The sequence below is a fragment of the Megalops cyprinoides genome, chromosome 18, assembly GCF_013368585.1.
Source record: "Megalops cyprinoides isolate fMegCyp1 chromosome 18, fMegCyp1.pri, whole genome shotgun sequence".
In the NCBI taxonomy this organism is placed as follows: Eukaryota; Metazoa; Chordata; class Actinopteri; order Elopiformes; family Megalopidae; genus Megalops; species Megalops cyprinoides.
Genome location: NC_050600.1, coordinates 23,553,117 through 23,579,733, shown reverse-complemented (window position 1 = coordinate 23,579,733; position 26,617 = coordinate 23,553,117). Strand labels below are relative to the sequence as shown.

The window sequence follows — 26,617 nt, the reverse complement described above, 5'->3', positions numbered from 1 at the left end:
TGCTGTCACCTTCCTTCCTCCTTCCTCCCAGAAATAATGAGAAGTCACTTAGATGAAGCAGAGCTGACTACATCTCCAAACCTCCATGAGATATGCGTTCTCATCTCAGTGCGGTATTTGCGAAAGAAAAATTGCGCTCGGCCGTTACTCAAGCGCGTGTTTGCATGCGGTTATTTAAAATCGCATTTTCCAAATCATATTCTCTCATTAAGTCCCTTTAGAAAATGAATAGGTGCCTCTGACCTTTAAGATATTAAATCGACGGCGGTGTGGGGAATTTAATCACTGGGACGCGCGAGTGGAAATGCAAACTGCGCTTTAATGTAATTGGCACCCGCGTTTTGGGGAGGTGACTTCGTGTGGTGCAGTTCCTCCACTAAATTACAGAAAACACTAATCTGCTCATTACCGTTATGGAGCCATTACTATTAACTGCGGTGGACAGTGCGGCGGGCTCATTAGGGTCTGTGTCGTAAAATTTGGCAATAATTACACCTGTGATCCAACACTCCAGTAAACTGCTGCCTCCACAGAACTGCGGAGTCCGTTGTTCCACAACGGCGCAATTTTAATTGGGTTCTGACCAAACAGCGGTGTGGGGAAAACGCAACAAGTGTTTCTGTAAGAGGGATGAAAAGACAGACAGCAGGACAGGAACACAACTTAGGATGTGCACTCTGGTATTTTTTTCCCCTATATTTGTTCAGTGGTAAATTTATTTATTTATTTGACTAAGCCTTGACCACAATGTCCGGCTGACAGTACCTAACTGAGGGTAAATTCCACCGGCCATTCTCAACGATGCCTTCTGTTAGAGGGTCTTGCTGTGACCAGTGTCATGGTAATAGAGCAATTTCAGTCATTACTGAGTTTTAATATCGCTCTTCACCTTAGTTTTGTACCATTTATGTCAAAACTACAAAAAACATCAACAGAAAGGTTTCACATGAAACCTTTTTACTCATTTGACCTGGTAGTTGTTTACTTGTTTGGCTCAGTGTGTTCATAACTCTTTGACAGAAATAACCCTGTCGTGAGCCTGAGAGCAAAGAATTGTTCCGCTGAGAAGACCCAGAAATGTACATTTAAATAGGCTTCATGGCCTGCTGCAGCCTGTGGTGTCATCTGCATGTTAGGACAGATCCCGTCTACATTTTAAGACAAGTCCCGCACACAGCCCACTGGGGGGGGGGGGACGACATGAAGTCAAATAAATGTGGGTCAAGAAATACAATGAAAACGTGATCAGGCTGGAGTGCATCACCACACAATGGACCAGGTAACCAATCAGCCCCCTCCTCCCTCCCTGACCACCAACACACACACACACACACACACACACACACACACACACAAAATACTCCATCCAAAAAAGATGTCAGTTTTGACACACGCCACATTAGCGCCGCAGCCCTGAGACAAAAACAAACAGGCCAGCATCGCGTTTTAAATCAATCACTCTGACGGAAAAATCTTTTGCGTGCGCCGCATTACACCGCATTGTTCTCCGAACGAGATGAACGACTTGCTTGAGCTGTATTGTCCTCTGCTGGAAAGAAAAAAACACTATAAGAAGTCGACTGACACTAAAAAGAAGATACACAACCTCAGGCAAAGTGTCACGTTTTGTTCAGCGGCGCTTTTTCCAGGTATTTTTGCATCTGCGAATTGATTGAAAATGGGTCTTTCTACAGTCTATGGCCACCACAGAGGTGACATTACGGCAGCGTGACCTCAGTTAAACCCTTTTTCCCCTGATGGTGAAACGCTATCCCAGCCTGTGCCTGAACAGCTCTGGGTATGAAGGGCTTTTACCCTGTCAAGAATCTCCAATGCTACAGCCATATAACCTTCAAAGCAAGTTAGGTTAAACTGCGAATTTCAGAAGCGACGGCAGGCCACAGAATTTCAGCTGTGCGTGTCTGTGCCGCAAGTCTCATCCCCCGATGCTCTGATGCAGACATACTGTATGCATTGATACACATGAAACATAAAAATCAAAGAGTGGAGTTATTCGTATAGCTTTAGTGACAGGTATTATCTAGCAGTCTATAATTCTGTGTAGACCACCTTCTATGCCTGTGAGAATATATATATATATATATATATATATATATATATATATATATATAAAAAATGAGTCCCCTTACTACTTGTACTTCAGACACCTTGAAAAACACTGAAGGTAATGATGTACGTAATGATATCTTTGGTTAGAATTAGTTAAGAACCAAAGCCTGGTTTCAGAAAACTTCAAATTTATTTACTACGGTGCTACAGAAAAAAAATAAAACTGTTGTCTGCAATTTCATGAGGGGCACATGTGCAACAACCTGGTGCTCCTCTGAAGTCTTCCTGCTCCTTAATGTAACTGTAGCTGAGAGCGATATTTGTGGTGCCTGTCATGCAATGCTATCTACAAACCTCTTAATCCGGGCCTTGGAAGCAAGGTCTCATCCATTAAAATGTGAAATGCAGTGCTGTCCGTTGATGAGAAGAGGCCTATCTCGAAATGCAGCTCTAGCAAAGGTGGAGAAAGGTAAGATCATGGATCACATTTCCACGGTCGACATCCTGTGGGACCAGGAGTATGCCGCTTACTGGCAACCGTTATGGAGAAGGAAGCAGAGACCTCTATTACATCCTGTTAAATGATGTTGAAGTCCTATCTTTTTTTTCTGAGAGATATTCACTCAGGTGTTTGATTCGCCATAGGTAATACTGGAGTGGAGTGAACTGATGCAGTGACAAAGCTCCTTTGCGCACTGTGATTCCTCTGTTGAGCAGGGCCTCCAGGTGATGGTGGTTGAAGTGAAATTGAAAGCAACCCTTTGCGAAACCTTAGGCTCATAAATGGATACTGGCTAAAAGGATACCCTTATAAGGTCCTTAGCTAAATCAGCTGGTTTTCTTTAATCCTCTGTTCTTGTGTAGAAGTTTGCTAAACAGTGTGCTATGCCAGATAGTACGGCTGAGATGGGAGGCTATTCAGCGAGTGTAGTTTTGATGCAAATTCCTATGCTAATTTCCAAGTTTTCCCCATCGAAAAAGCAGACAGTGTTTCTAAACTAAATATTGAATCGGCTCGCTCAGGAAGTCGAGCGCAATCTTGCATGTCAGAGTGAGAAACGGAAAAACCCAAAAGCAGAAAAAAATGAGTTTTTTACACAAATCTGCCTGCTTTAATTTCACTGAGGCTCAGAGAAAGTAAACAAAACAAAGTCTCCCCGCCCGGTCTGAGCAGAGCTACGCTTGCCAAACAGGAGAGTGAGCACATTTCAATTCTGCATTATACAGCATACAGCAGGAAAACATATCCGCGTATTCTTTGTGCTGTGTGTGACAATGTGACAATGAGCTTCCCCTTCTCATACCACAATATGTGGTGACAATGGCGCGGTCCTCCTCAGCCTGCCAAGGTAGGGGATTACGACATTGCAATCACCGCGAGCTCGGCTCAGAGGTCACTTGTCCAGGCCAATATTAGCAAACAGCAAGACAGCGGTTTGGCGGAAATCCCCTTTACGCTACAGATACGGAATAATCTCCACCATGCAGCTCTGTGTTGAGTCGGTCCGCGTTTTCAGCCCTCGCTCGACTACAACACAATTACCTGTCCATCCGTGACAACAGGCGGCGATAACGCTATGCGGTAGAAAAAGCCCTTTCAGAAACCAATGGTCTTAATTAGCACCATCATGTATTTTTATTCCTCATTTTCTACAGCAAAATCGTGATTTTTTTTTTTTTTTTTTTTTTTATGAGTCGAACAAACCAATGTACTGTAATCTACACAACCATATGGTCTCTGCTCTAGGTGAGAAATAGCAGGGTATTAAAGCCTGCCCTCTCAATGAGAAGTCAATGTCAGTTATTTTCCTTAATGGGGTAAACTGGCAGGGGTAAACAGGTAATGGGAAAGCCACAAGGCCACAGATCCATTAATTGACTGGCAGAAAAGACACGTGATTTCATTCTGACCTCAACCAGTAGAGGTACAAGGTTGATTCAACGGAGCGCAACTGCAGCTCTGTTATAGGCGAATAACCAATGGTGCACAACATTTGATCAGAGTGCCACATCAATCACCATCTTAGCGGCAAAGCAGTAATATTACCCGTTTAGAAGAACAAATATTACGCTCACACAAGCTGAGCATGAATGCAACAATACCACTAGGAGCGATGAACACATATCACATATCCTATCAGTATCCGAGGTCACTTCCCGTGACTGAAGGCAAAGAGTCCCCCTTTCCACCTCATTACTATCACATTTTCTTATTTGCCTCACAGACAGCTACATCAAGGGCAACCTACACAACTTGCATATTATATTACCCACTATTATACATATATGCAGCGGGATATTCAGAGGGATATTTCAGATAGCTCTACGAGTCTAACATATTACATACACACATACATATTCTTTGTCTCTCCCTCTCTCTTTCTCTCCTTCCCCCTCCCTTTTTCAGCTTTTTTTTGATCAAGCTCTTCCACATATAAACCAGGCTCCTATTTTAAAAATGGCCATGTGCATCATTAATCTGTGAATGAGTGTGGCAAAACTCTGAGTGGCAAAAAAGAGCACAACTCAACTCAGTGTTTGAGAATGTAAGGCTATTCCTGTATCTACTGATGGGAGTAGGCACTTCACCCCCTCGTGGCTGGTCATACACAATAAAGAGATCCCTTGTTTGAAGGGAGAATGAGGAGTCTGGCTGTTTCCCCAAGCTAATAATTGTGTGCCCCTGTCCATCTCTGGCTGCAAAATAACGTGGGCATGGCATGAGCAGGCATTTTGCCAGACCTCAGCCATGATATGCGTACCTATGTATGACAGAGCATGAACCTTAGCACTTTTGTTCCTCCTTGGGAGTCACACGTCACTCTTTGTAAACACAGAGACTGATCAAGATGGACATAGGATAATAGGGGGAAATAAATTCAATTTGGCACACATCTGTTTAAATGCTGGATGCACTGGAGTGTTCAGCATTAGGGAATAAACTGGGGGGGTGGTGAGGGGGTGCAATAGAAAAGCAGGCTTGGTTTTGTAAGCCCATAGTAGGCAAAGCACTTCATGAATTCATCAAGTGGGCCAGGACCAGAAGTCAGGGGACGTAATCAGAACTCTAAAAGTGTCAGTCACGTATCATTACAGAAGGGAGGGTGGCAGGGGGCGGAGCACCAGAACCTTCATCCCAATGACCTCATATCCCCTCGACATCACTGTCAGCCCGGGGGTGAAGCAATAACACAGCACATCTCCTTCTACCACCAGAGGGAGCCCTGCATTAAATCTTAATTGTGTCCTACGGAGCTGTAATGAAATTGCCGGGATGTGACTCGCAGGCCACAAAAGCGAGGCATCAGCCCAGGACAAAAGGCAGCCATTCTGTTCAGTCTCCACCCCACAGACACCCCCCCCCCCCCACCCCCACCCACGTGAGGCAGTATTTACAGGCACAGGCGCTGGCAGATATTGGACAGTTTCATTAGTCTGACGGTGATGCCTGGGCCTGCGAGCCGTGAATCAGCCACGGCCATAAAACACGCCACCAGTTTCCCCCCTGCACCTGCCTCATGCTGGCCACGGCGGCCGACGCTAGCTGTGAAGATTCGCCTTTTTTTCGTTTTGTAGCAGTAATTCGGGGAAGGGGCTAATAAATGCAAATGGCTGAAAGCAACATTCAGACATTCTGCTAGGTTTAACCAGAATGAGTGTGTTCCTTACGTTGTCACATGTTAGCCAACTCTTACATGTTGCTATTGTATGACCTATCACGACATATTACTCATTTTAGTGAACGCCAACTTATTACTTTGCATACAGGAGGGGTAAAAGGCCTTTATTTGTTACTTGAAGTTTAGCAAAAAAGCATACTGCAGTTAGATTAAACAGAGATGTGAATTACAGATAGGGAGGGGATCAACATTACATTGTGCATGTGGGTTGAACGACTTGGTCATTATTCTTATATTACATTTATATCACTGCTTGAGTAAATTATGTTAGATTATATTGCTTAGCCGATGCTCTAAACCAGAGCAACAACCTTTACATGTTATCCATTTATACAGCTGGATATAAACAGCAGACCTGTACCAGGGAACTGAAGCAGCAACCTTTGGGTTTTTCTTTACCACTTCATAACACTTTTGCTTCTAATACTAATGTATCTGGCATATGTTTAGAAACATTAGCCACATCCTTACACAGTTGCGCGTTTGAAGGGCTTCCACTAGCACTGGGTGACAGATGCACCCTGCACTGAGAGATGTGGAATAGTCAACCTGGAGTCTTGCATCAAGGAATGCCAGCTCTGCTCTGCTCTGTACTGCACGGTTAGGAGTAAAAATCTCACAGGTCTAACCTGACTCTAGCAGAGGTTGTGAGGTGTGGTCGAGCTGACCGTTTCTGTGTCCCCAATGAGAAATAAGCCACTCAGACATGTGTGTTAAAGTCCACCAGCCAAACTCCAGCACTGACAATGCTAAGTGAGAAACATCAGCCACCCAGATGCAGGTGACCAAGATACTCATACACCACACAGACCAAGAAGCTTACAACACCTGCTGCAGTAAAACTCAATGTTTTTAAATGGGAAACAGAATGGGCACTACATAAAACTGAAGGCACTGTAAGATACTCCAGATGAGGGCATCTGCAATGGAAAAGCACAAGGTAACATAATCTAATGTTGGCTCACAACAGTTTGTAGAGATGTATCTGTGGAATTACACTGAGAAAAACACCTGTTTGGGATTCCTGGGTAACAAAAGCCAAACGACCTTTGAATTAAATGGATCAACAATGCAATTGTGTTGCAAGCCCAGCACAGACCACTCAGCTATTGGCACATAGAAACAACCACACAATGGAACCTGTGACATGCTTCAGGCTGGAAACAAATCTGGCATTCCTGTCAGCTTGCAATAGCAACAAGGGACTGGCAACTAGAATGTCAGATATTCCCAGTGCATAAGAATATTTACTGGATTTGCAGGCATTGCGGTGCTGGGCGTGTTATACAGTTTAACCGCAATCCATTTTACACAGAAAGATATATTCGGAAGTCTGGTTAAATACCTTGCTCAAGGGTACTATGGCAGTGTACCGCATGGGGTTAAAATCTGGGTTTAATTCCTTAACCACTACTTCCTACAAAGGCGCCAAAGGCAATTCAGAACTGAGGCGCATGCTTAAGCAGATGGGCATAAATCCCCAAAAGAGATTTTTTTTTACACTGGTCAGGCATTTATTTGAACGCAAGAATTCAGGAGAACTGAGGCATGTGTTTCTTTTTCCTTATGGCTTTACAGCCCTTGAGAGTCATTTAAAGGTTGTGGAGGCTCTGGTAAGAGGGGACATTGTCTTAGTATCTATTAGGGATTTGAGATACAGTGGTGGCCAGAATCTATTCTCGTCCGCTGTGCTGCAATGGAAAGGGTCGTCGCACTGACTGTGAGAAATCTACCCGGCATATCCACGGCCTGCCTTCACTTCACACCGATGCCTCTACAGTGCCTCTCCGTGCCACACCGCGCCCAAAATATCCTCTGTAAAATAGCAGCTGTGCTTTTAGTTTAAGTCGCACTAAGTTGATAGTCACTCGCACTCAGCTGCAGCAGCCCTCTATGAAAATGACACGGCCTGTGAGGTGACAGTCTGGTGGCAGCACACATAAAAAAAAAAAAAAGAACTTAAACCGGCAAAGAAACAGGTTCCGTTTCGGAGAGATTCTACGCTTGGCATTTGCATGAAAATGGTGACTTCGCCTCCGTTTAAATAAAATAAAATAAAATAAAAAAAACGTATGGGTGGGGGTGTCTCATGAATAATACATACCGAATACGGTTCTGGCGGGCACGGATTCTTTATTTATCCAGAAGGACACTTGGGAGAGGATTACTGTCATGATGCATGGGATATACGTCTGAATCATGAAGTAGCCCATTTTCCGTTTCAAGTGGAAGTACACAGTCATCACCACGTATTCACCTGAAAGGTAAACACACTGCCTGATCAAAGTCGCCAAGACACACAAAGCAGGCGCTGTAAAAAAAATAAAGAAGAGTCCCAACTCAGTTAATCACTTCCAACCATTCCATCCGGTCAACTGAGTCACCAGCGAAAACTGTTCTTGCTCTGTGGTCTCTTAAAATTTCACATGTACTGCACATCAGTTCATATGTCTACATACGCATAATGTCACTTCAGATTTGCTCAGACTACAGCGTGCTTTGCGGTCTTTATGAAAACATTTTGATTGATTCAACAGTGGCAACTGATCCAAGTTGACTAGGCTCCAGTGTATGTAGCAAAAAATAATTCATGGATGCTGTGATATGATGATGTAAATATCCAAGCAAAACATTATAATACTTTGAAAAGCCAGTGTGTAATGGCTATATGTTTTTTTGGTAGGTGAGGAGTGAATTGGCTGGGGTTACCTGTAATTGATTTTACAGTTTCACTGGAGACAGTCTGGCCAATCAGGTCATACTGCACCAGGCTTGATGACTCTGGGGGTACCTCCACTGAATGCTGGGGGCCTTTGGTCCAGGTGTATATCATCTCGGTTTTTGGGTATGCATCTAGGAACAGAACAGACCGAGTGATATTAGATGCTGGTCAAAGATGGCTTCAGGAATGAAGGAGAGCAGCTCTCAACGACAGCGAATTGATAAAACTATGAAGAACTATGAAGAACTAAAACTATTAAGAATGTCGCTTGCTTGCGGTGCAACGGACTGCCGTGTCAGGATGCGCCTTCTGCCTTATCATGCCATCAGTTTGGCTCAGTGGAGTTATTCTCTTCTCGTGCCTCCTGGGCGAACAGTTGGAAAGCATGAAACAGGAGTACTGAGACAGCCGTGCCAGTATGGCACAGCCCTGAGTCAGTCACACGAGCACTGCGCGCCAGCCATACTCTACTCACATTCGCCTTACAGCAAGGCAGTACCACTCCTGTCCTGAGGGGGCACCACTGTGGCCGCTGGGTTCTGTTTGGCCTCGGCTCTTCATTTTCTAGTTGAACTTATTATGAAGACATGTTGGCAAATTGCCATGTGAGAATCGTTTGAAGGAAACCAAACTCTAAAACCCGCCCTATCACAGCGCATCCCTATCTCTCAAGAGTGCTGGACATTTGAACTCCCATTAAAACAACCATCTGTAAGGCCAAGGTTTCATCTGAGCATTTGCATGCAAGAAAGAAAGACTGATATATATCTCTGCTCTACAGGTATGTCCCTTTGATTCTGTGTCCCTTTGCGAAATGGTAATTTGCACATCTAAAGAAAGAAGTGCTTTGGATACAAGAGTGCCAAGTTCCTCTTAACCCAGAATGGCTTTTTTTATAAGCGCGTTCATTCATTTGTATTCGTGGCTCTTCAGATGGCAGAAAGCTAACAAGAGAGCCGTTCTGAAACAGAAAAGAGCAAACATGTTTACCCAAACGATGTGTCCGCTCACCTCCCTCTCTCCCCCTCTCTCTGTGCTACAGCTTCTCCATTATTTATCTGCTTGGCGGGTGCCCTTTGTCAGGGAGAGGCCCAGCTTGTGTTTTCACAGGCCCAGGGTTGTTTGAGGGTGTACAAGGCAGTGCCCCAGCTGGGATTTGAGCCTGGGAACCCCAGCTTCTCAGCCTCTGCACCACACCGCCACCCCCGTTCTTCCTCCCACCAAGGTGCCCCTCAAACAGCGACAGCCAAGCAGGGCAGGAAGGGGCACCGTGGCATAGGGCTCGACATGACTTCGGCAGTGGCCTGTCTTCTGATTTGTGAATTTAAGGAAGCATCAATATTTTTAGGTACTTGCGCATCATCACAAAGTTATTGGGTAGTGACATTAACCAGAAACACTGTGCAAAAAAAGAGGACTGGCTTTAAGTCTTCACTCAAAGTCAAGGCCAGAGTGCCATGGTGCCTGGATTGAATTCCTCTCCCCATTTCTTTTGTGTTTGTGCAATGGAATCAGTCTCAATCTGGGTTTCTGGAGCTGCCTGTATAGGTCTCCTCTAACCCGGGGCAGAGAACAGGATTTTGACCTTTTCCTAGACACAAGCGGAATCTGCTCTCTCAATATGATTTCACCGAATACGTCAACGTTTTCTTAGTAAAGATTAATGGAGGGTGGGGAGGAAGAGAACTCATCTGCCTTCTGCTACATCACGGCTCGAGATAAAACGCAAGAGGTTCCGGTCCACGTCCTACCTTCTCCCTTCCCCTCTCCGGCTGTTATCTCCGCATCACTGCGGCGCTCCGATAAGCGACAGGCGGGGGGGGAGGGGGGGCTGGGGGGGGGGGAGCCACCCGAAACGAACGGCACTCAAAGCGCGTTTCCGTGCTCCCGGTTGGCTCAAAACCAAATCTGCAAAAAGCTGAAGTGAAGTGTAAATATTGTCCCGAATACGCGCGCTTGCTCCCCGCTTAGACAACAGTTGGACAGTCTGTAACATGCAAATGGAGAGAAAGACTCTCGCAGCCTGGAGCCTGCAGTCAAAGGTCAGTGTTCTCAGGGGGTCTGAAGGCTGGCGCTCCCTGAGGTCACAATTCAGACCAAATCATCAGCTGCAATAGGGATCACAGCAATATGGAATATTCCCCTCTTTCCTGTTCCAGAAAAATTTTCCCAATTTTTGATTAAGAGGGAAAACAATAGAGTCAAAACACAATTAAATAAATAAACACATTAAAGTGAGTCAGCAGAAATTGCCAGCACAAATCTTCCCTCCCATTCAGCGAAATTCATTGTTGGCTAAAAAAGGCAAGGCAACTGATAGGAAAATATTTTAGGGCTTGGTCCCTAAGTGGGTGTGGACTACAATGCCTCAGCAGTGTTAGAGCAAAGTGTTAGAGCAATGACATTTCAGTATTGTTTCACCAAATATTCCAGGAAAATTTAAGAAGTATTTGTAATGTAACTTACAATGTACAGTACGCCATGCCAAAATCTGTAGAAGATACCTACCTATGTACAAACATATACATATATTAATTTAATCATGAGTCGCTAAAAGTAAATACAAACTTTACAGGGAAAACTCAATGAACAGCAGGGCTAACCACCCAAACTGTGCAATTGTACTACACGTTGTGATGTGATGGTTTTTCTGCAACCTTTTAAATCAAACTGAACCATGCTCTGTGATACTGTAAGTAAAAAGATGCAGAATGACTCCAAAGCTGTGCTGTTGGCAGTATGGGAAAAGGTATCACTTTCCTGCATCTAAAATAACTCACAATTGGTGAAGCTTTCCAACAGTATACTCTTTTAATAGCCAGAATCAGACACAGAGCCTTACTTGCTGCCAGCACCTTGCAGTGGTACAATTGCACAACTGTAGATGCATATTGTTTGGCAATATGGCCAGAAGGAATGGGTGTGATATTATTTTTGTGTGTTTTCCATCCCAAAATCAAATCAAAATTGGTATTACCATTGTATAACCTGTGAAAGACTTAAAGGAGACTGTTCTCTTAAAATTATCAGTAGTTTACTGTTCAGCGAACATTTAAAATGCATATTTAACTGATGCTTAAGATGGGTTTTAGTGAAAAGTATACCCCGGGGTCAGATGGTCCCTGCATCTGCCAATGAAATGCTGGTTCATGAATGCTTGGCACAGCCAACCAAATAGCTTCCCTGGGGGTTACTCTCTCGCAGAACTGCCCCAGGTGTCCCCGATAATGCACGGATGACCTGACGACACCACCCAGTCCCACCCAGCCCCCCCTACCCCCCCTCCCCCCCCAAAAAAAAGCTCCCCGTCACCCGTGGCATCACCGGCAAGAGCTGTTGAACTCACAGCTTCCGAATTTGAGCGGGCAGGCGTGTCCGTCCATGGGGAAGTCCACAAGCCTCATTGGACACTCAGCGCTGATCGTCAGCCTAGAAGCACAGAGACAGAGCATCAGTCATCACATGCAAATGCCCAGGAGGGCAATCCCATTATTACAAGGGGGTTTGAACCCCCCCAAAAAAAAAAAGTGGTACAGTCTAATGCTAGCAAATGGAAAACTTTAGGCATATGCATATTTGCTCACAATTGTCCATATTTTTCAATGTGCATTTGTTTTCCCAAACCTGGACCTGTTTTCCCAAACCTTTTTAACCACTGCTGTGTGGATTTTGCAAGCACCAAGCACAGCCTGTAGTTTTGACAGGTAATGGGTACACCAATTTGAGCACACATGTCCCTGGCTTAATTCAGCTATTTTTGACAGCACCCTGAAGGTAAGTCTGAAATGTAGTGTAGTGCTTCAATTAATTAAAGCCCTTTCTATGCTTCTATTGCAGGTATGTCTCTGCCAAAGCTAACTTACAAAGACACCAACTCCTTTTTATGCATCCCAGTGAGCCTGAGTTTAAAGTACATGCTACAGTATCTGTCAATAGTCAGATTGTTAAATTAGCCAATTAACCAATAGTTAATTGGTTAATTGGCTAATTGTCCGGTACCTCATGGTGTACAGGATGGTACCATTCTTCATGATGCGGAACAGCTTGTTGGGGGCGGTCATGTTGTGGGCCACCGACTTCTTCCCGTTCCTGAAGAAGGTGTCGGGGGTCCACACCTTGGTGACCATCAGGTTGTTGAGGCGCAGGATCTCAATGGGGCCCTCGTAGCGCAGCCTCCTGTCCACCCACGTCTGGCGGAAGAAGACGTCCATCGTGTACTCCTGAGGCCAGCCACGAAAACAGAAGGAACAGGTAAGTAACACAAGCCCTCTGAGTAAGTAGCGCAAGGATTTAAAAACACAACCACACTGCCATTGCCATAGCCCAGTGCAGCTTGGGTATTCTTTTGTCTGCTTTGGAAATCATAATAGGCTATGACCATGTGAGATGCCTCAGCTGGACCCAGACACAGCATACACATTAACACATAAAAAATAATGGAGGGAGGGACCCTGTATAAATATATACCTAGAGACTTACTCCTCTGCTAACCACACACACACTGCACAAACGTGTACTCACACATGTCCATACACATAGATGCACACTCAAAACAATGAGGATCTGAACATTCTATTGTGCTGAAAGCATGCCTATACATTCAAGCATACCAACATACGACCTACCCTGCAAACCAAGGGAAAGCGGCAAACATGCACATGAAATCATTCAAAATTATTACAGAACATCATTTTCAGAGATGAAATTGGACCCCACATTCCTGGATCCCACTGAGTGATGCTAAAATATGAATAACACAGTCCCCTGTGTTCATGAAAGTGATACTCCTACTGCAAACGGATGCACACATTTGTCTGAATGTGGAATTTAACATTTATGAAATGTTATTATGATGGATGTTCACTTGTTTGGTAGTTTGTTTTCTAGATGAATGAATAAAGGGAAAAAAGCAGCTTTTAAGCTTCCCTAAGCAGACTAACAACGGAAGCACCCTGACTGGAGATACCTCCCCCTTTTCTCGCTTAAACACACCTGTCTGTCACCTCGCAAACTGATTTATTAAGACTCCGCCTTTGAACACTTACCATTTCGACATCGGAAACAGGCCCAAAGCTTGTCACGTAGATGTCGGTTTTCACCTCCGTCACCGGGCCTATTAAAGAAATACGGTTATGAATTTTCAAATTTAACGGCAAACCTCACAAGCAATGCCCAGCAATGAAAAGTGGCATTAAAAGCATCAAAGAAAGATTAAGGACAAAAAAACATGATTGCATCAGCAAACACCTGGATCTCCTGAAGTACTGAACAGATTAAAAATGTCTCACAGTCGGTTTGCTCACACAAACACTCCTTAGAGATACAACAAAGAGTAATAAAAAGAATATATTGGTGCCGTTGTCATTAACAAACTCACATAGACACAGCCACACACTGCAGACCGTCTGGTCTGAAACTGTTGCATAATACAATATTAACCCTGGTGGCTCCTTTTATATCACCTGCCAAGCCCTAAATTTCCATGCCTGCAAATCACACCTGCCTGGAAATAGTTCACTCCTAATTCTGTTTCCTCCGCCATAAAACTGTCAACAAGCTGTCATGGATTTCCCTATCTTGCAACTTCTGGTCTGAAATTCAGAAAGAGCCCAAAACTATTTCCCTTTCATTTCAATGTGATGTAAGTATTAGAGGGAAGCATATATTGGTTAACCCCTTTCAAATGTTAAAGGACCATCAGGTTAAATTTTAACAGTAACATATTAGCATGTTACTTCATTAGTATTTTAATTTCACAGCTGTTTGTCTTCAATAATTAGTTACATTTTCCATATTCTGGTAGAGTCCCCCACTCACTTGCATGGGTTTATTAACAGAGATTGTATACTACTTCAAACGCACCACGGTTTACGCGAAACATAATGCACACTTCATTGTGGCACTGCCAGTTTTCCGGAACAATGGTGACAATGGAGCCGACAGAAAAGGAGCTTTATCTCTCAGCAGCATTTCTACTTCCTTCTCTTATTGCAGTATAAAGGTCCTGTCGACTTGGATCCCGCCATGACTCCCTACAAAAATAACAAGTGAACAGTGCTAATACTTCCCAGATAGCCTCTTCCTCTGAGAATTTCCAAGCTCAACTCACACATATCCCGACTTTAACCCTGTCTACAAAATGCATGCTTCCTTTATATGTCTCACTACTGCCCCACACTCCGCTAAAATTGATTCCCCCGAATGAAAAAGTGGAAGAACCAGCCTCACAAATCAGGTCAGTAAATTTAATTTGATGTAAATAACTAAATATGGTCTCTCACCAGAGGGAGGTTTGGACCCACTGACTGGCACAGTGGTATATTTCTACACAGAGGTGGGCTTGGAACACTGCATGCTATCTAGAGGCAATACTGTTCTTCTGGTGTTAGAGAGAGATATAGCTACAGCATTTGGAAACCTAGTACTCTTACTCTCACAACTGTCTATCTTCTATCTGTGGGGGAAAACAGTGACCCCTAGTGGGGCATCTAAGGAAGTTAGGTTAGTTTTGGGTTGGATTTTTCATGGAACATGCGTAATACACATTAAAATCATAACGCATAACAGAGAAGTCAGACAGCCATTACTGATTACCAGATACCAAATGTCCTAGCACGTATTACAAGCAAAATATTGTATTTTGTTAGCATTTTCTAGGGCTACTTTACTCAGAATTCAAATCCACCCCTTCATTCAATGCGAAAAGTTTTTTCTTCCCTTAAAAGCACCACACAGACCTTTCTCAATATCAGCAAAATTACACCACTGCCCTGCTCAGAGCAGGAAACTATCTCCAGATCCTTGGCTTGGGGTCACCCAAGGACACCTGTTTAAGGGGGGACCAATATGAGTGGAACCTGTCCAAGAGAAAGGATGTAATTCCTTCAGCTTTTATAGTCCCTGTCCCATGTGGACAAGAGGATAATGAGAAAGTAAGGAGGAGAGGGAGTACAGAGGTGGTACAGGTTCATTCATCAATGCTTGCAACCCGTTGCACATATTTATCATTTACTGCAAAACGGCATAGCACATCTGCAACCCATTCAAGATAACATGAGACCGGACCCCATCGTTCATCAGATATTGAATCCAAAAAACAGCCTTCCCCCATAGCACCACCCCCAACACACAATAGAATTCTCACAGAGAACTTGTTCAGATCCAAGATTGGGTTATGAAAAGATTTCACATTGGCAAGATTCTTGCTAGAACTATATTCCTGAATGCCTTAATTTAGTCCATTAAGTTATCGGAAGCCCACAGTCATCATTAATCGGCAGGGTTGTAATTTCAGCACAGAACTTTTTAGTAGATATAACTGGCAGGACATAGGCAATTAGTCATGGATAAACTATTGCTATGGGTCATGAGTATACATACACAAAAAAGGCCTTCAGTCAGGGAAATATTACACACAGGGACAATTCACAAGAGATGTATTGCACCAGCAGTGTGGTTCTTTTGGACAGTGCGTAGATATTTCAGTTAGGGAAAGAACCAAAGCAAAACACGCTGAGACTGCTTTCAAAAATAATAGCGTTGGTTGGTTTGACAAATCTGATTAAATGTTGTTGGGAAACTGTTCTGCGTGAGCATAGAGTAGTCTCCGCTGTCTCTCACTAAGGAAACAAATTGTGCATTTTAGGGTTGGGATTCCCTCGGCTGGGCCATAGATCACATGCTTAATATAGCTCTTCAGGGTAGCTGGCAAACCAGCTTTGTCTTTGCTCAGGTACACTGCAGTGCTCTAAAGGCATTAACACATTTATCCCCACAGGAATTAAGTTTACCTTAAAAACCATGGAGGGAGGGGGGGGGGGGAGTCACTGTGCATGAAAAGAGTGCTGCACCCATTAGTGATATTGCTCACTTCAGTTCACAACATCATCCTTGTCCGGTGCTGCTGTGCCCTGATTTTTTTTGTGCTGCTCACACTGTATGATTATATTTACAATGTTCGAGACCTCGGTCATGGTCATCTCTTTATTTCACAGGTTCTGTGACCCAACCTTATTCGCAGCCCCCAACTCAATCAGCCATTTCATTTCACTAAATTACTTAAAATGACACAGTCCATATGCACATTTTGATTACATCTAGGCTGTGGAACAGGGTGAAACAGTCCCCCAAGGAAAGACAAAGACTAACAGGCAAATGACTCATTCGCATCTTATCGCATTACTGTTGTTGTATATGAAAAGATTATGGTTTCTTAGGCTGGAGTCATTTGCAGTTTTGTGCCGTCAACACCACTGACAGATTATAAACGGCGAATAAATGAGAAATTCACTGCTTCTTGTAAAAAATTACATATTTATTTCCATGGCATCAATCAACGCCGGTGTTGACTGCTGTCCTAATGAGCTTTAAGACTGGCTGATGCTTTTAAGTGATTGACAAATGACAACTAGCCAGTCTTGGTCATCTGTTTACTGTCTTGGCTCTACAAAAGTGGAAACCTCGCACTGATATAATTCTCTTAAGCAGGTCGATGCGCTGAAATCAACACCGAGGGGGTCATTAATAAGCTAAGTGATATTTCATACCATCATTACGTGAAAACTTTCTTTTATTGAACGTCATTATTTCATCAGTGTGTGTGAGCAGAAGCTCCACTGGCTGTGGAAAGGCTTTCTTTTCAACTTTTACACGACACAAGAAATACAGGTGTACACTTACAAATAACTACGCTGGGTGATAATAACACATGCTAATGCCACTAAAATGGAGTCTGGAACTTTACAGAGTCCGTGAGTTCCTCCTCCTTTTTTAAGCTATTTGGAAATGTTCACCGAAGTGCGTCAGTATGTCTCAATTAAACCGACCTCGTTATCCCACATGCCCTTTCTGTCAGTTTTCTTACGAGCGTTTAAGTCGGTTTTAGGGACTGAGTCTCATATCATGAATCGAGGCCATTGTGAAATCTTTCCCTTGCACAATGCTAGGGTGTACGTATGTATTTACTGCCGGAGCAGTCCATTCAAAGTTGCTACCTCAAGCTACCAGCAGTACGCGTTCATGCTTGGGTAAATATATATAATTTGGCAAGCTAATATAAAGGTTTGGATGGACAAACTCGTTTTTGGAGGCATGTGAATACTACAGACCATTTAAGGTTCCCATTTGAAAACCACATGGCCACTTTTTAATTATTTTCAGTGAACACAATAATATTGTAATATTTAATTCGTCGTTGTCGATTTTAACTTAAACGACTTTCAAAAATTAACTACAGTTTCCAAGGCAACCAGTTTTGTGTTTTTATTTCCCAATTTTTCCCCAACAGGATGTGCCAGATAGAAAGAATTACTGACAGATGAAACGTTAATCACCTCACTCATTAGCGGCATTAACGCTCCATGCGCCAGGACTCATCAGCTCCCAGCCCAAACTTTACCCATATAACCATTCTAGACTCGAGGGGGAGTGCTATTTTAGGATATGGAAGGACCTTTACGGTGGACCATTTAAAGCGAGCACATTTACTTGTCTACCAAACTGACAGCCAGCTGTTTGCCTTCCTTCACGTCCTACTGTGCTTCGTAAATTCATGTCTGAGGTGCAAAAGTAAGGATGGTCTCACAAAATAATTAGCCAAGGTAGCTTTGCAGCAGCTGGCGTTTCTGCAGGTAGTCGCTGCCACATTGCAAAGCTTGGCACACATCGAGATGGACACTCTTAACGCTTTACTTAATGCAATAGAGAAATACGTCTAATTATCCAAAATGCACTAACGCTGGAACAATAGCAAGCGTCGCTCGTGCAATTTCGCCACCAGCCCAGTGCTACTGGGCTTTTATATAATGGAATGGGAAAATAGCTAAAAGGGTTTAAAGTATAAAACCTTCCGGGAATTTAAGCCGATCATCTGCTGCGCTATATCGTAGGTTTAGTTTTTGAAATGAGAAACGCCTAAAGGCATAATCGTTTTGGAGGTGGCAGGGCAGTGGGACATTTTATCCAAAGCCTGATCGTAAGGTTAGCTATACCACCGTGGAAATGTGTTTTTTTTTTTCCAGGAATACTGACGTGTCATTTAAAAAACAGGGCTAAATGAGTGCGCAGTGCCTTTAAACAACACATTTCACAACCAGATCTTTTTTGCGTTCTCACCGAGGGGGTTTACATGGGGAAAAGAACATCTGCACTCTTCCTACTTAAACTGTGCATTAAGCGGATTTTTTTCGAGCCCAATTGCATAACTAAAACTCACTTAAACATTTAGAGGAACAAGAGACAGCATACACGTACAGGCGCCGCAGCAATTAAAAATAAGTAGGCTATGTATTCAAATCGTGCACCATTGACCAACAGTTTTGAAAATACACTCCCTTCTTCCAGAGATGAGTGAATTCATGAGACGAAAAACCTCTGTTCACGATTAATGATTTCCCCCCATTTAGTGAATATGTCTGGTAAAACGACTCCCTTGCCTGTTTTTGGAAACATGAGGAGCTTGCAACACAGAGCACGAAACGTAAACCGAATTTCGTTTTAACTTTGCTACAGCAGTCGTTGTGTATGTTTCTCAGTTGTTCTCTCCCCCTCTGGCATGCACGAACAGTGAAGTAATGGACTAACATCTTTCGTCCGACTTTGTCCCACAAACTGTGAAAAGCTTCAGGTACATACCGCCAAATCCGGGTCGTAGCCTGTTGTCATAGCCATCCAGGAGTCTATCCAGAATGCGTGTGAAATTTTCGGGATAAATCCTGTCATCCTTTTTGACCTGTCCTGAAATTCTACATATACTGCAAAATGACACAAAACACAAGCGTGTGATTTAATGTCATTGAACACCCAGTCTGCCACATCATCAGAGTTACCGTCTTGAGCTAATTGGTCCATCGTCATCATTGTCTACTATTATATATAGTTACTATTACCGCTGTTGTTAACAGTATACCCGCTTCTGTTATTAACTGTACGAATGTGTTTGCCTCTTACGAAAATAAAAGGTGAAATTAACCTCTGAATTAGATACTTACCAGGCGACCATGCAGAGAAAGTAGAGGAGAGAGTATATGTAACGGGGGGACATCGCAATCACCATCTCCTTCTTGGCAGAAACCATCTTTGCATGCCATACTTTAAGCCCATTCACATTTCCCCTTTCCAAACGCCTTGTCCCGGAGAAAGATTACAGTCGCGAAGGAATCAACAGAGCTGTGTAAATGGAGCGCCTGCATTTCCCGCAACCTCTTTTGAAAGGGGGAAGTAGCCCGTCTCAGCTGAGCGTCCTGTAGCACTTATCTTGCTTCTCGTCGCCAGACGAGTGAGCCCCTGCCCGCTGCAACTCCGTTGGTGGCGATAACCCTAAAAATAACCATTTTTTCACATCATCGCATTAGTTGAAAGATCAACGGAGCGATGGTGACACGACCGTATGCTTTGCCTTATTTGAAAATTGGGTTTTACATCCGTACAGAGCGATAAATCCAGCAGTTAGACCGTCAGCAGCCAGTGAGAAACGGAAGAGGCGAAATATTCGGCAACAACATGAGCGTGCGTTCCTTCTCCAGGAGAGACAGCGGGTTTATTCAGATCGAATTAGCAGGTGTGCGGCGACATTCGAGTGTGTCTCGCGGCAGTTGTTTACCTGCCATCCAAGGTCAACTGCAGTCATCCGAAGGACCGCGACAATTACACACACTTTCTGCATTTAATGTGAATCTCACCTGTTAATGCCTGTCTGCCTCATCCCTTGCTGCCGGCCTGAGGGGAAAATGTGTTCACTTCGGGGAGTGATTAGTCGTTTTCTCTCCAGAAACTTTCTGCTTGCGCGTTTAAGGTTGTCGGTTAACACCTAACACACGGATAAAATCTGTATGCAGTTATTATAGTTTCATCCCCTTTACTTTGTGCATTCATACGTTTCGCCTGCTTATGTGCGTAAGTGGGTACACTGCATACGCGGTGAGCTGTCCCTGTTATTTGTTGACCATCCGAGTTAAATTAGAGCAGATTAAGAATTGATATGATTACAAATAGCCTTGCCTGAAGTAAATGGAGTTTCTGGGATTCAAATGGGTCATTCTTGTCGCAATACGCAACCATGCACACACACAGACTGACACACACACAGGCACACACGCTCACACACACACACATACACACACATATCCCTTCCCAGTCACACACACACACCTTCACACATTCAGGCACACATACTGTCACTCCACGCATTATTGTGCTCACACACAAAGGTAGATTACTTTCCCTGTAACTCCAGATGAGGTAAGGAGATCAAGCAAGCCTAGGTCTGGGGATTGAACTATATATAAAAAGGTGAGTGTATATGTGTGTGTGTGTATTGCATATTCTGTGTGTGTTAACTTATTTTACAGCAAAACGGGAAAAGCCATGATGTAGCTCTAGCTGACACCCTGTCTCAGCTCATGCCTGGGGTTTGCACCTAACCCCTGAAATTTGGAAAAGCATGCAGAGTCTCCCTCTCTCTCACCCTGGCCTTTTTATTGTGGACACTGAGTGGAGTACTGGCTGGCACATTCTCTCTCAGGAGACTGCCTCTGTTCTGTGACAATGGTACTGAGAAGGGGGGCAGGTGGGTTGCAAGGAGTACTGTGCAAGTGTCTGTGGTCCAGGCGACTTAGCAAACTTTGCTCCAGATCATGAAGGTTACTAGGGTTTTTTTTTTTTTTTTTAATGGAACAACCCCAGTCCACCCTATTTCACAGTTTTCAATTTGCTGGGAGGGCAGGTGGGGGAGGGGAACCAGGCTTTGGGCCTGTCTGTGACACAGCAAGTTCACAGATCTTATAGGTTCAGCAGTACTCGCAAAAGTGAAAAGCATACGAACACCATGCAAAAGTAGTTTTCACACAGGAAGGAGGTTTTTCTTGTAAAACAACTCAAATGGAATAATGTCATGAAAAAGAGGATATATGTGGGCTAGCGAAAGCCGTGCAGATGCACTGGTTTGACACCGGGGGGCGCTGTCTCGGTACCACGCCCGCAGGCTCCCATTTCGCACACGTGCTAGAGCTTGACCGCCTCCTCGACAGAGCCAAGGAGACCGTCAGTTGTCTCCTTTGACACAGGGTGTTTGAATCCTCCTTTGGAAAGCTGGGGTCCTATCCGTGCAAAGAAGGGGACGAGGGGAACATGGCAGGAGAGCTTTGGCGAGGGCCGCCGCCTGTCCCAACCTATCCCAACCTGTCCCTGAGACTCCCATGAACAGGTTCCTAAGCTCCGCTCGGGCTACAATCTGCAGACGGAAAGACCGCCATGATAACCTAGTTTCCCTCCTCTGCGTGTGTGTATGCGCAGCTTCACCGTGCCGGTGGTTAGCCTATATTTTCGCACAGGAGAATGAGGACACATATGTTTCAATGTGAATCCAAGTATATCATATAAGGAATTTCAGTCATAATTTAAGCCGTGAACGTGTGTGTCAGAACAGTAGACGGCTGAAACGCTCCCACTGTTGTGGCCAGCACTCAAATTAATTTAACCTAGAGCAAGGTTAATCCTCTATAGCGGGTCCTTATGGGAGAAAAAGAAGGTTTATCTCTATAGGAACAGGGACATTGTAGGGACAGGTGTAATTTCACCGCGCTATTATAGTGGCATAATTAGTTTTTACATTGTTTCATGCCTTCTTTCATCTGACAGTACAAATGAATGTCCAAGGATTGTTTTAAAAATGCTTGTTTGCCAGTCAGATCGACCTTATTGAGGTGTGTTTACTTAGTGCAGTGCAGGCTATTGTACCCAGAGAAGAAAGCAGTCATTTAAACCATAGCAAGTGGCGAGAAGGATCAGCTTCCAAGCCATTGACAGGAAGCTTCTGAGTGTGTGCTTGAACCGTATGTTGAACCATATTGATAAAACTTGAAAAGAGCAATGAGAAGGTAAGTACAGGTAATGGATTAGTGCTACTGGCTGTACGTTGCTGCCATAACTATTGTGTTAAGGACAGAAGCAGCTGTTGCACATTCAGGGCATGCATCCCAGTGGACACATCAGGCTCACATGTTAGTAGCAGACATTGTAGTAATTGGGGGCAACGTTCCCACAACCTTCTAGAAACATTGTTGCAATGGCTACGTCAGGAGGCGCTGCCAGTGCGCAGGTGGCTTTGACGAAACGGAGTGTTTGCAGCGGGCACACAAAACTAAGCGAATGACTCAGAACCATGAGTCAACCTGTCGAATAATCAAATCCAAGTCGGGGAGCGACATTTTAGAGCAAGGGGGGGAAAGACGGGTGGATGGAGGAGGCGCTATTAGATTTCAATATTAAAGCCGCGCCTCCCGTGGCTGGCGCCCGTGACGCGGTGGAAACTTTTCGAGTGGCCTGGCGACATCCGGCGACCGGTCATCAGTCACGGAGCGCCCCTCCTGCCGCCCCGGTCTTCTCTCGCGCAGCAGGCGGTCCCCGCCAATCAGCGGGCATGTCTGTGCTCGCCCCGGCCCTTTTTGATTAGTGTGATTTCTCAGTCATTTTGAAGATTCAGAAATGATCAAGGCCTGGAGCACTTCCCGGCAGGGCCAGACCAATCACGTAACCCCCCCCCCCCCCCCCCCCCCCCCCCCACCTCCCCCCAAACCCCCACCCCGCATCGTGTGGTGGACGCGTGACCATCCAGTGGGATGTTTGACCAGTTGTCAAAATGGGGCCTGTGAGGGAACTAGGATCTGTGTGGGAACAGTGCAGGAAGGATTGCTTCTCCCTGGTGGTTCTGCCAGTGACATCACAGGCAAAACCTACCACTAAAAGTTCTGTTTTTGTGATGTGAGCTCTTCTTAAAGCAGGGGTCAGAGCTCATTTAGGGCAGCTGATTGGACCTTGCCCTGTTGACCCATTGTGGCTGAACCACATAAGCACAACTGTAACCAACCGTCTTCACCCCTGTTCCTTATACTGCCCAACATATCAATTCATGCACCGTGGCTCACGCGTTTCGCTTTTTTAACCACTGAAAGGGAAGCGTTTGTTGGATCAGTGTCCTGACTCAAGGTCGTTGGTGACGGAGCTTTTTCTCCACGACTCAGCAAAAACACACCGGGAAAAATGTAGCGGCTACATCTGCTGTGGATAGCGGGTGGTGATCTCCGCTGTGGGGATGAGTAAGTATGTAGATCTGATTCCCACTGTGGTCACGTCCCTGTGATGCCTCCAGAGTGTGGGATGGGACCGAAAAAAAACACTGATCAGCAGAGAAAATGAAAGCTTTAGAAGCAGAGAAGATGCTTTCTGAAACAGTGACTGTAACCCATGCGAAAACATCTTAGAAAAACAGGTAAAAACCTGAGGATGTAAGTCCCTTTCTTGCTAGGATTGTGGGTAGTTACATGAGATGTTTTTGCAAGGGGATGTCCAGGAAAAAAAAAGCTCAAAACAGTCTATGATGTTAAAAGCCTTGCATGGGCTACGTCTGTTGAGATGTTTAGAATCTGTGCAAAATGCTTGAAAAGGCATTTCTGTCCTCAGAACGACCTGTGGGTTGGAAAGAGGCTCTCAGTGTCTGGCATTAAGAGCCAGTCATGCTTCACATGATAAGGACCAGCTCTTATTGCTACCAAATGAATCTTTTAAGCAGGGTCATGCTGAAGTGATTTGGTGATGTTTTTTCCATAAACGACGCTGTCCTCTATCATCCCCCTGGGATGGAGAGAAAGAGAATATTCTGATGGAAGTCAGCCTTTTTGTTTTCTCTGAACTCAACCGATTTTTAAAATGTGCATGACGTCACGTTGTGCGTTATTTCCCAACTGAAGACGATTTTGCTCCAGAGCATACTGTGCTAAAATGCCCTGTCTGACGCAAACACGCTGTCTGACATTGCATAGCTGTAAGACTGAGCCAAGATTCAACATCAGGTTCCTAACAACAGGCTCTCTTCTCCTGGAGTGATCTGCATTGAAATATGACAGCCCCCATGCATGTAGAAACAAATCAAGGAACAAAAAGGACAATTTTGGTTCATGTTGGTACATTTTTAGAGAAGGCATGATGCAGTCAGACATCTATCGCTCTGTTTTATACAATCTGAGATAAAGGATGACAAAATCAAATGTCTGCAAAAATGACACTTCATATCGCTGCATTGTGAGAGAAGGCATACCAAAATGAAGTGTCTGCCAAAAATGGCCCTTTTCTTTTAGATAATACACTGTTGATTGGGTGGATGACAAAAATCACATTCTATAATTACATTCGCTAAATGAATTATAAGGGAATCATGTCATGCAGCAGATAACAAAAACAAGAGACATCTGCCTTTGTGCTGATTATTTCCTGCAGAGTGACTATAGCTCTGCAATGAGTCTTAAAAGCATGCTGTGCCACACTCTGGCATGCTAATATAAGCCCTGCATGGCAATACCCACCCATTGTCTATGCAAGTTGCATGATTATTAATGTTGAGTATGTCACAGTAAAAACAGTCATGCTTTTTCTAACATATCCAGACCCCTTTGATTGCAGCTAAAATAAAAAGGGTGACTTTACAGAAGATTTAGAACATCATATTTTGTTCCTTTCCTGCTGGTTTGGTAGGTGTTCATGTTGCAGTTCGAGGAAGCCGTTCCACAGCAGAGACGTGTTCATGCACTGTGAAGCTAGCTGTGTCTCTTCTGCCCATTTCATGCTGCCCATGATCTGCAACAATTGATATAATTTGAGGCAAACGAGCCTGGCACAGGAAGTGCGTGAGACAATCTCTACGGCGTAGCTAAGCACTTGGAATCCGTGCTAAGAACGGTTTTAAACCGCAGCTTGTTTTGCAAACACATAACAACAACGTGACTTGCAAATGGAATTTTCACAGATGAAAGGATTTTGAAACGCAGATTTTGAAAAAAGTTATGTTCCTCGTTACGAAACCCAATAAAGAGGCTTTAGGTTTGGTTATGTTTTATAATGAAGGCCAATTTCAGGGACGTTACCCTTTATAAGATGAAAGAACGCTGTTCATTTGCTCATGTGTCAAGACTCAACTGACTCATTACAGAACAGCTGACACAATAACAGATGTTACTTAGCAACTGATCAGTTGCAATGAGCGTTTTGCAGGCGTTCTGCAGCATATCCGTACATGCCTGGACAAGGCAGTCATGGTTTGAGAAATGGTGCCCTGTTAACACCCTGGTGTTGGGGAGATGATACAGTGGGAGGGGGGTAAAGGGAAAGAGAAAACTGGGCAAAAAATGGAAATTCTCTGGAGCCTTTTTAAAAGAAAAAAAAACAACAACACATGACATCAGTTTTGGGGTTGTATTTTACATTATGTTGGAATTACAGGAGGGATTGATCTTGATCATGTTTATTTCACAACCTCGAGAGAAAGAGTTGCTTTAACCGGCAGTTACTGCATGAATTTATTGAGCTGATGGGTTCTTTTTGTGATGATATATTTGTATTACAGTGTACATGACGTATGTGTTGTACTGTTGATCAAAATGGAAAATATTGTGCACCCGCATGTTTTTCATGACTGAGAGTCAATAAAAACACTTCAAATTTATGGCTCGGCATTTACACCTGAAAAACAGAGCCAAAAATAAAAAAACAGTGTGTTAAATCACCTCAATGGTCAATTTTTTCATGGAGTTACACAACTTCAAAAATCACACTAAAACACACAACCTCAGGTGTTACAATGCTCATTGTTAGATCTGTAAAACAGCGATATATAAAACGCTGATCCTGACATAAAAATAATGACGCAGTGTGGAAAATCTCCTAAGGGGAGAGGATGGATGCATGTTTCAGAATAGAATCAATCAGAAACGGGGCGCGATGAGACACCGCGAACGCCCGCCTCTCACGCCTGCAGCCGGGAGTTACGGCTTCGCTCAAATGTTACCTCAGCAGGAAAGGCGAAGATGACAAATGGGAATGCTACGAGTTAGCAAAACAGAGGAGTCTGCGGGAAGTCGTTGCACATTTCTCACTGTGTGACAGATCTCACTGTCTGAAAGAAACTTAATGATTTTAAGCCGATATCTGACAACTGGGTCGAACCCAACAGAAAGGTTAGAGTATCTCAGCTGGCCTTTCTTGAGTCTTCATTCTGCTGCTACTTGCCATTGGGGTAAGTACCGTACACTGGTCAAGGATGCAACAGCAGTGCCCCGCCCACATACCAAAGCTGTGACCTTGTGACTAAATTAATTCC

At 44.1% G+C, this 26,617-nt stretch overlaps 1 protein-coding gene across 2 annotated transcripts in view; it reads right to left on the bottom strand.

Annotated features, from left to right (window-relative positions):
• The window catches only part of gabra4 (gamma-aminobutyric acid type A receptor subunit alpha4), a 28,882-nt gene extending 8,952 nt beyond the window's left edge, over positions 1-19,930 (bottom strand). For both annotated transcript variants that reach the window (XM_036551047.1, XM_036551048.1), the window contains exons 1-7: positions 19,461-19,930; positions 19,105-19,223; positions 13,518-13,585; positions 12,472-12,692; positions 11,819-11,901; positions 8,460-8,603; positions 7,855-8,007 (exon numbers count right to left, since the gene is read on the bottom strand). In XM_036551047.1, coding sequence (XP_036406940.1) covers positions 7,855-8,007; positions 8,460-8,603; positions 11,819-11,901; positions 12,472-12,692; positions 13,518-13,585; positions 19,105-19,223; positions 19,461-19,546 — 874 coding nt within the window. In that variant the 5' untranslated portion in view covers positions 19,547-19,930. The remainder of the gene's footprint in view (positions 1-7,854; positions 8,008-8,459; positions 8,604-11,818; positions 11,902-12,471; positions 12,693-13,517; positions 13,586-19,104; positions 19,224-19,460) is intronic.
• Positions 19,931-26,617: the final 6,687 nt, after the last annotated feature.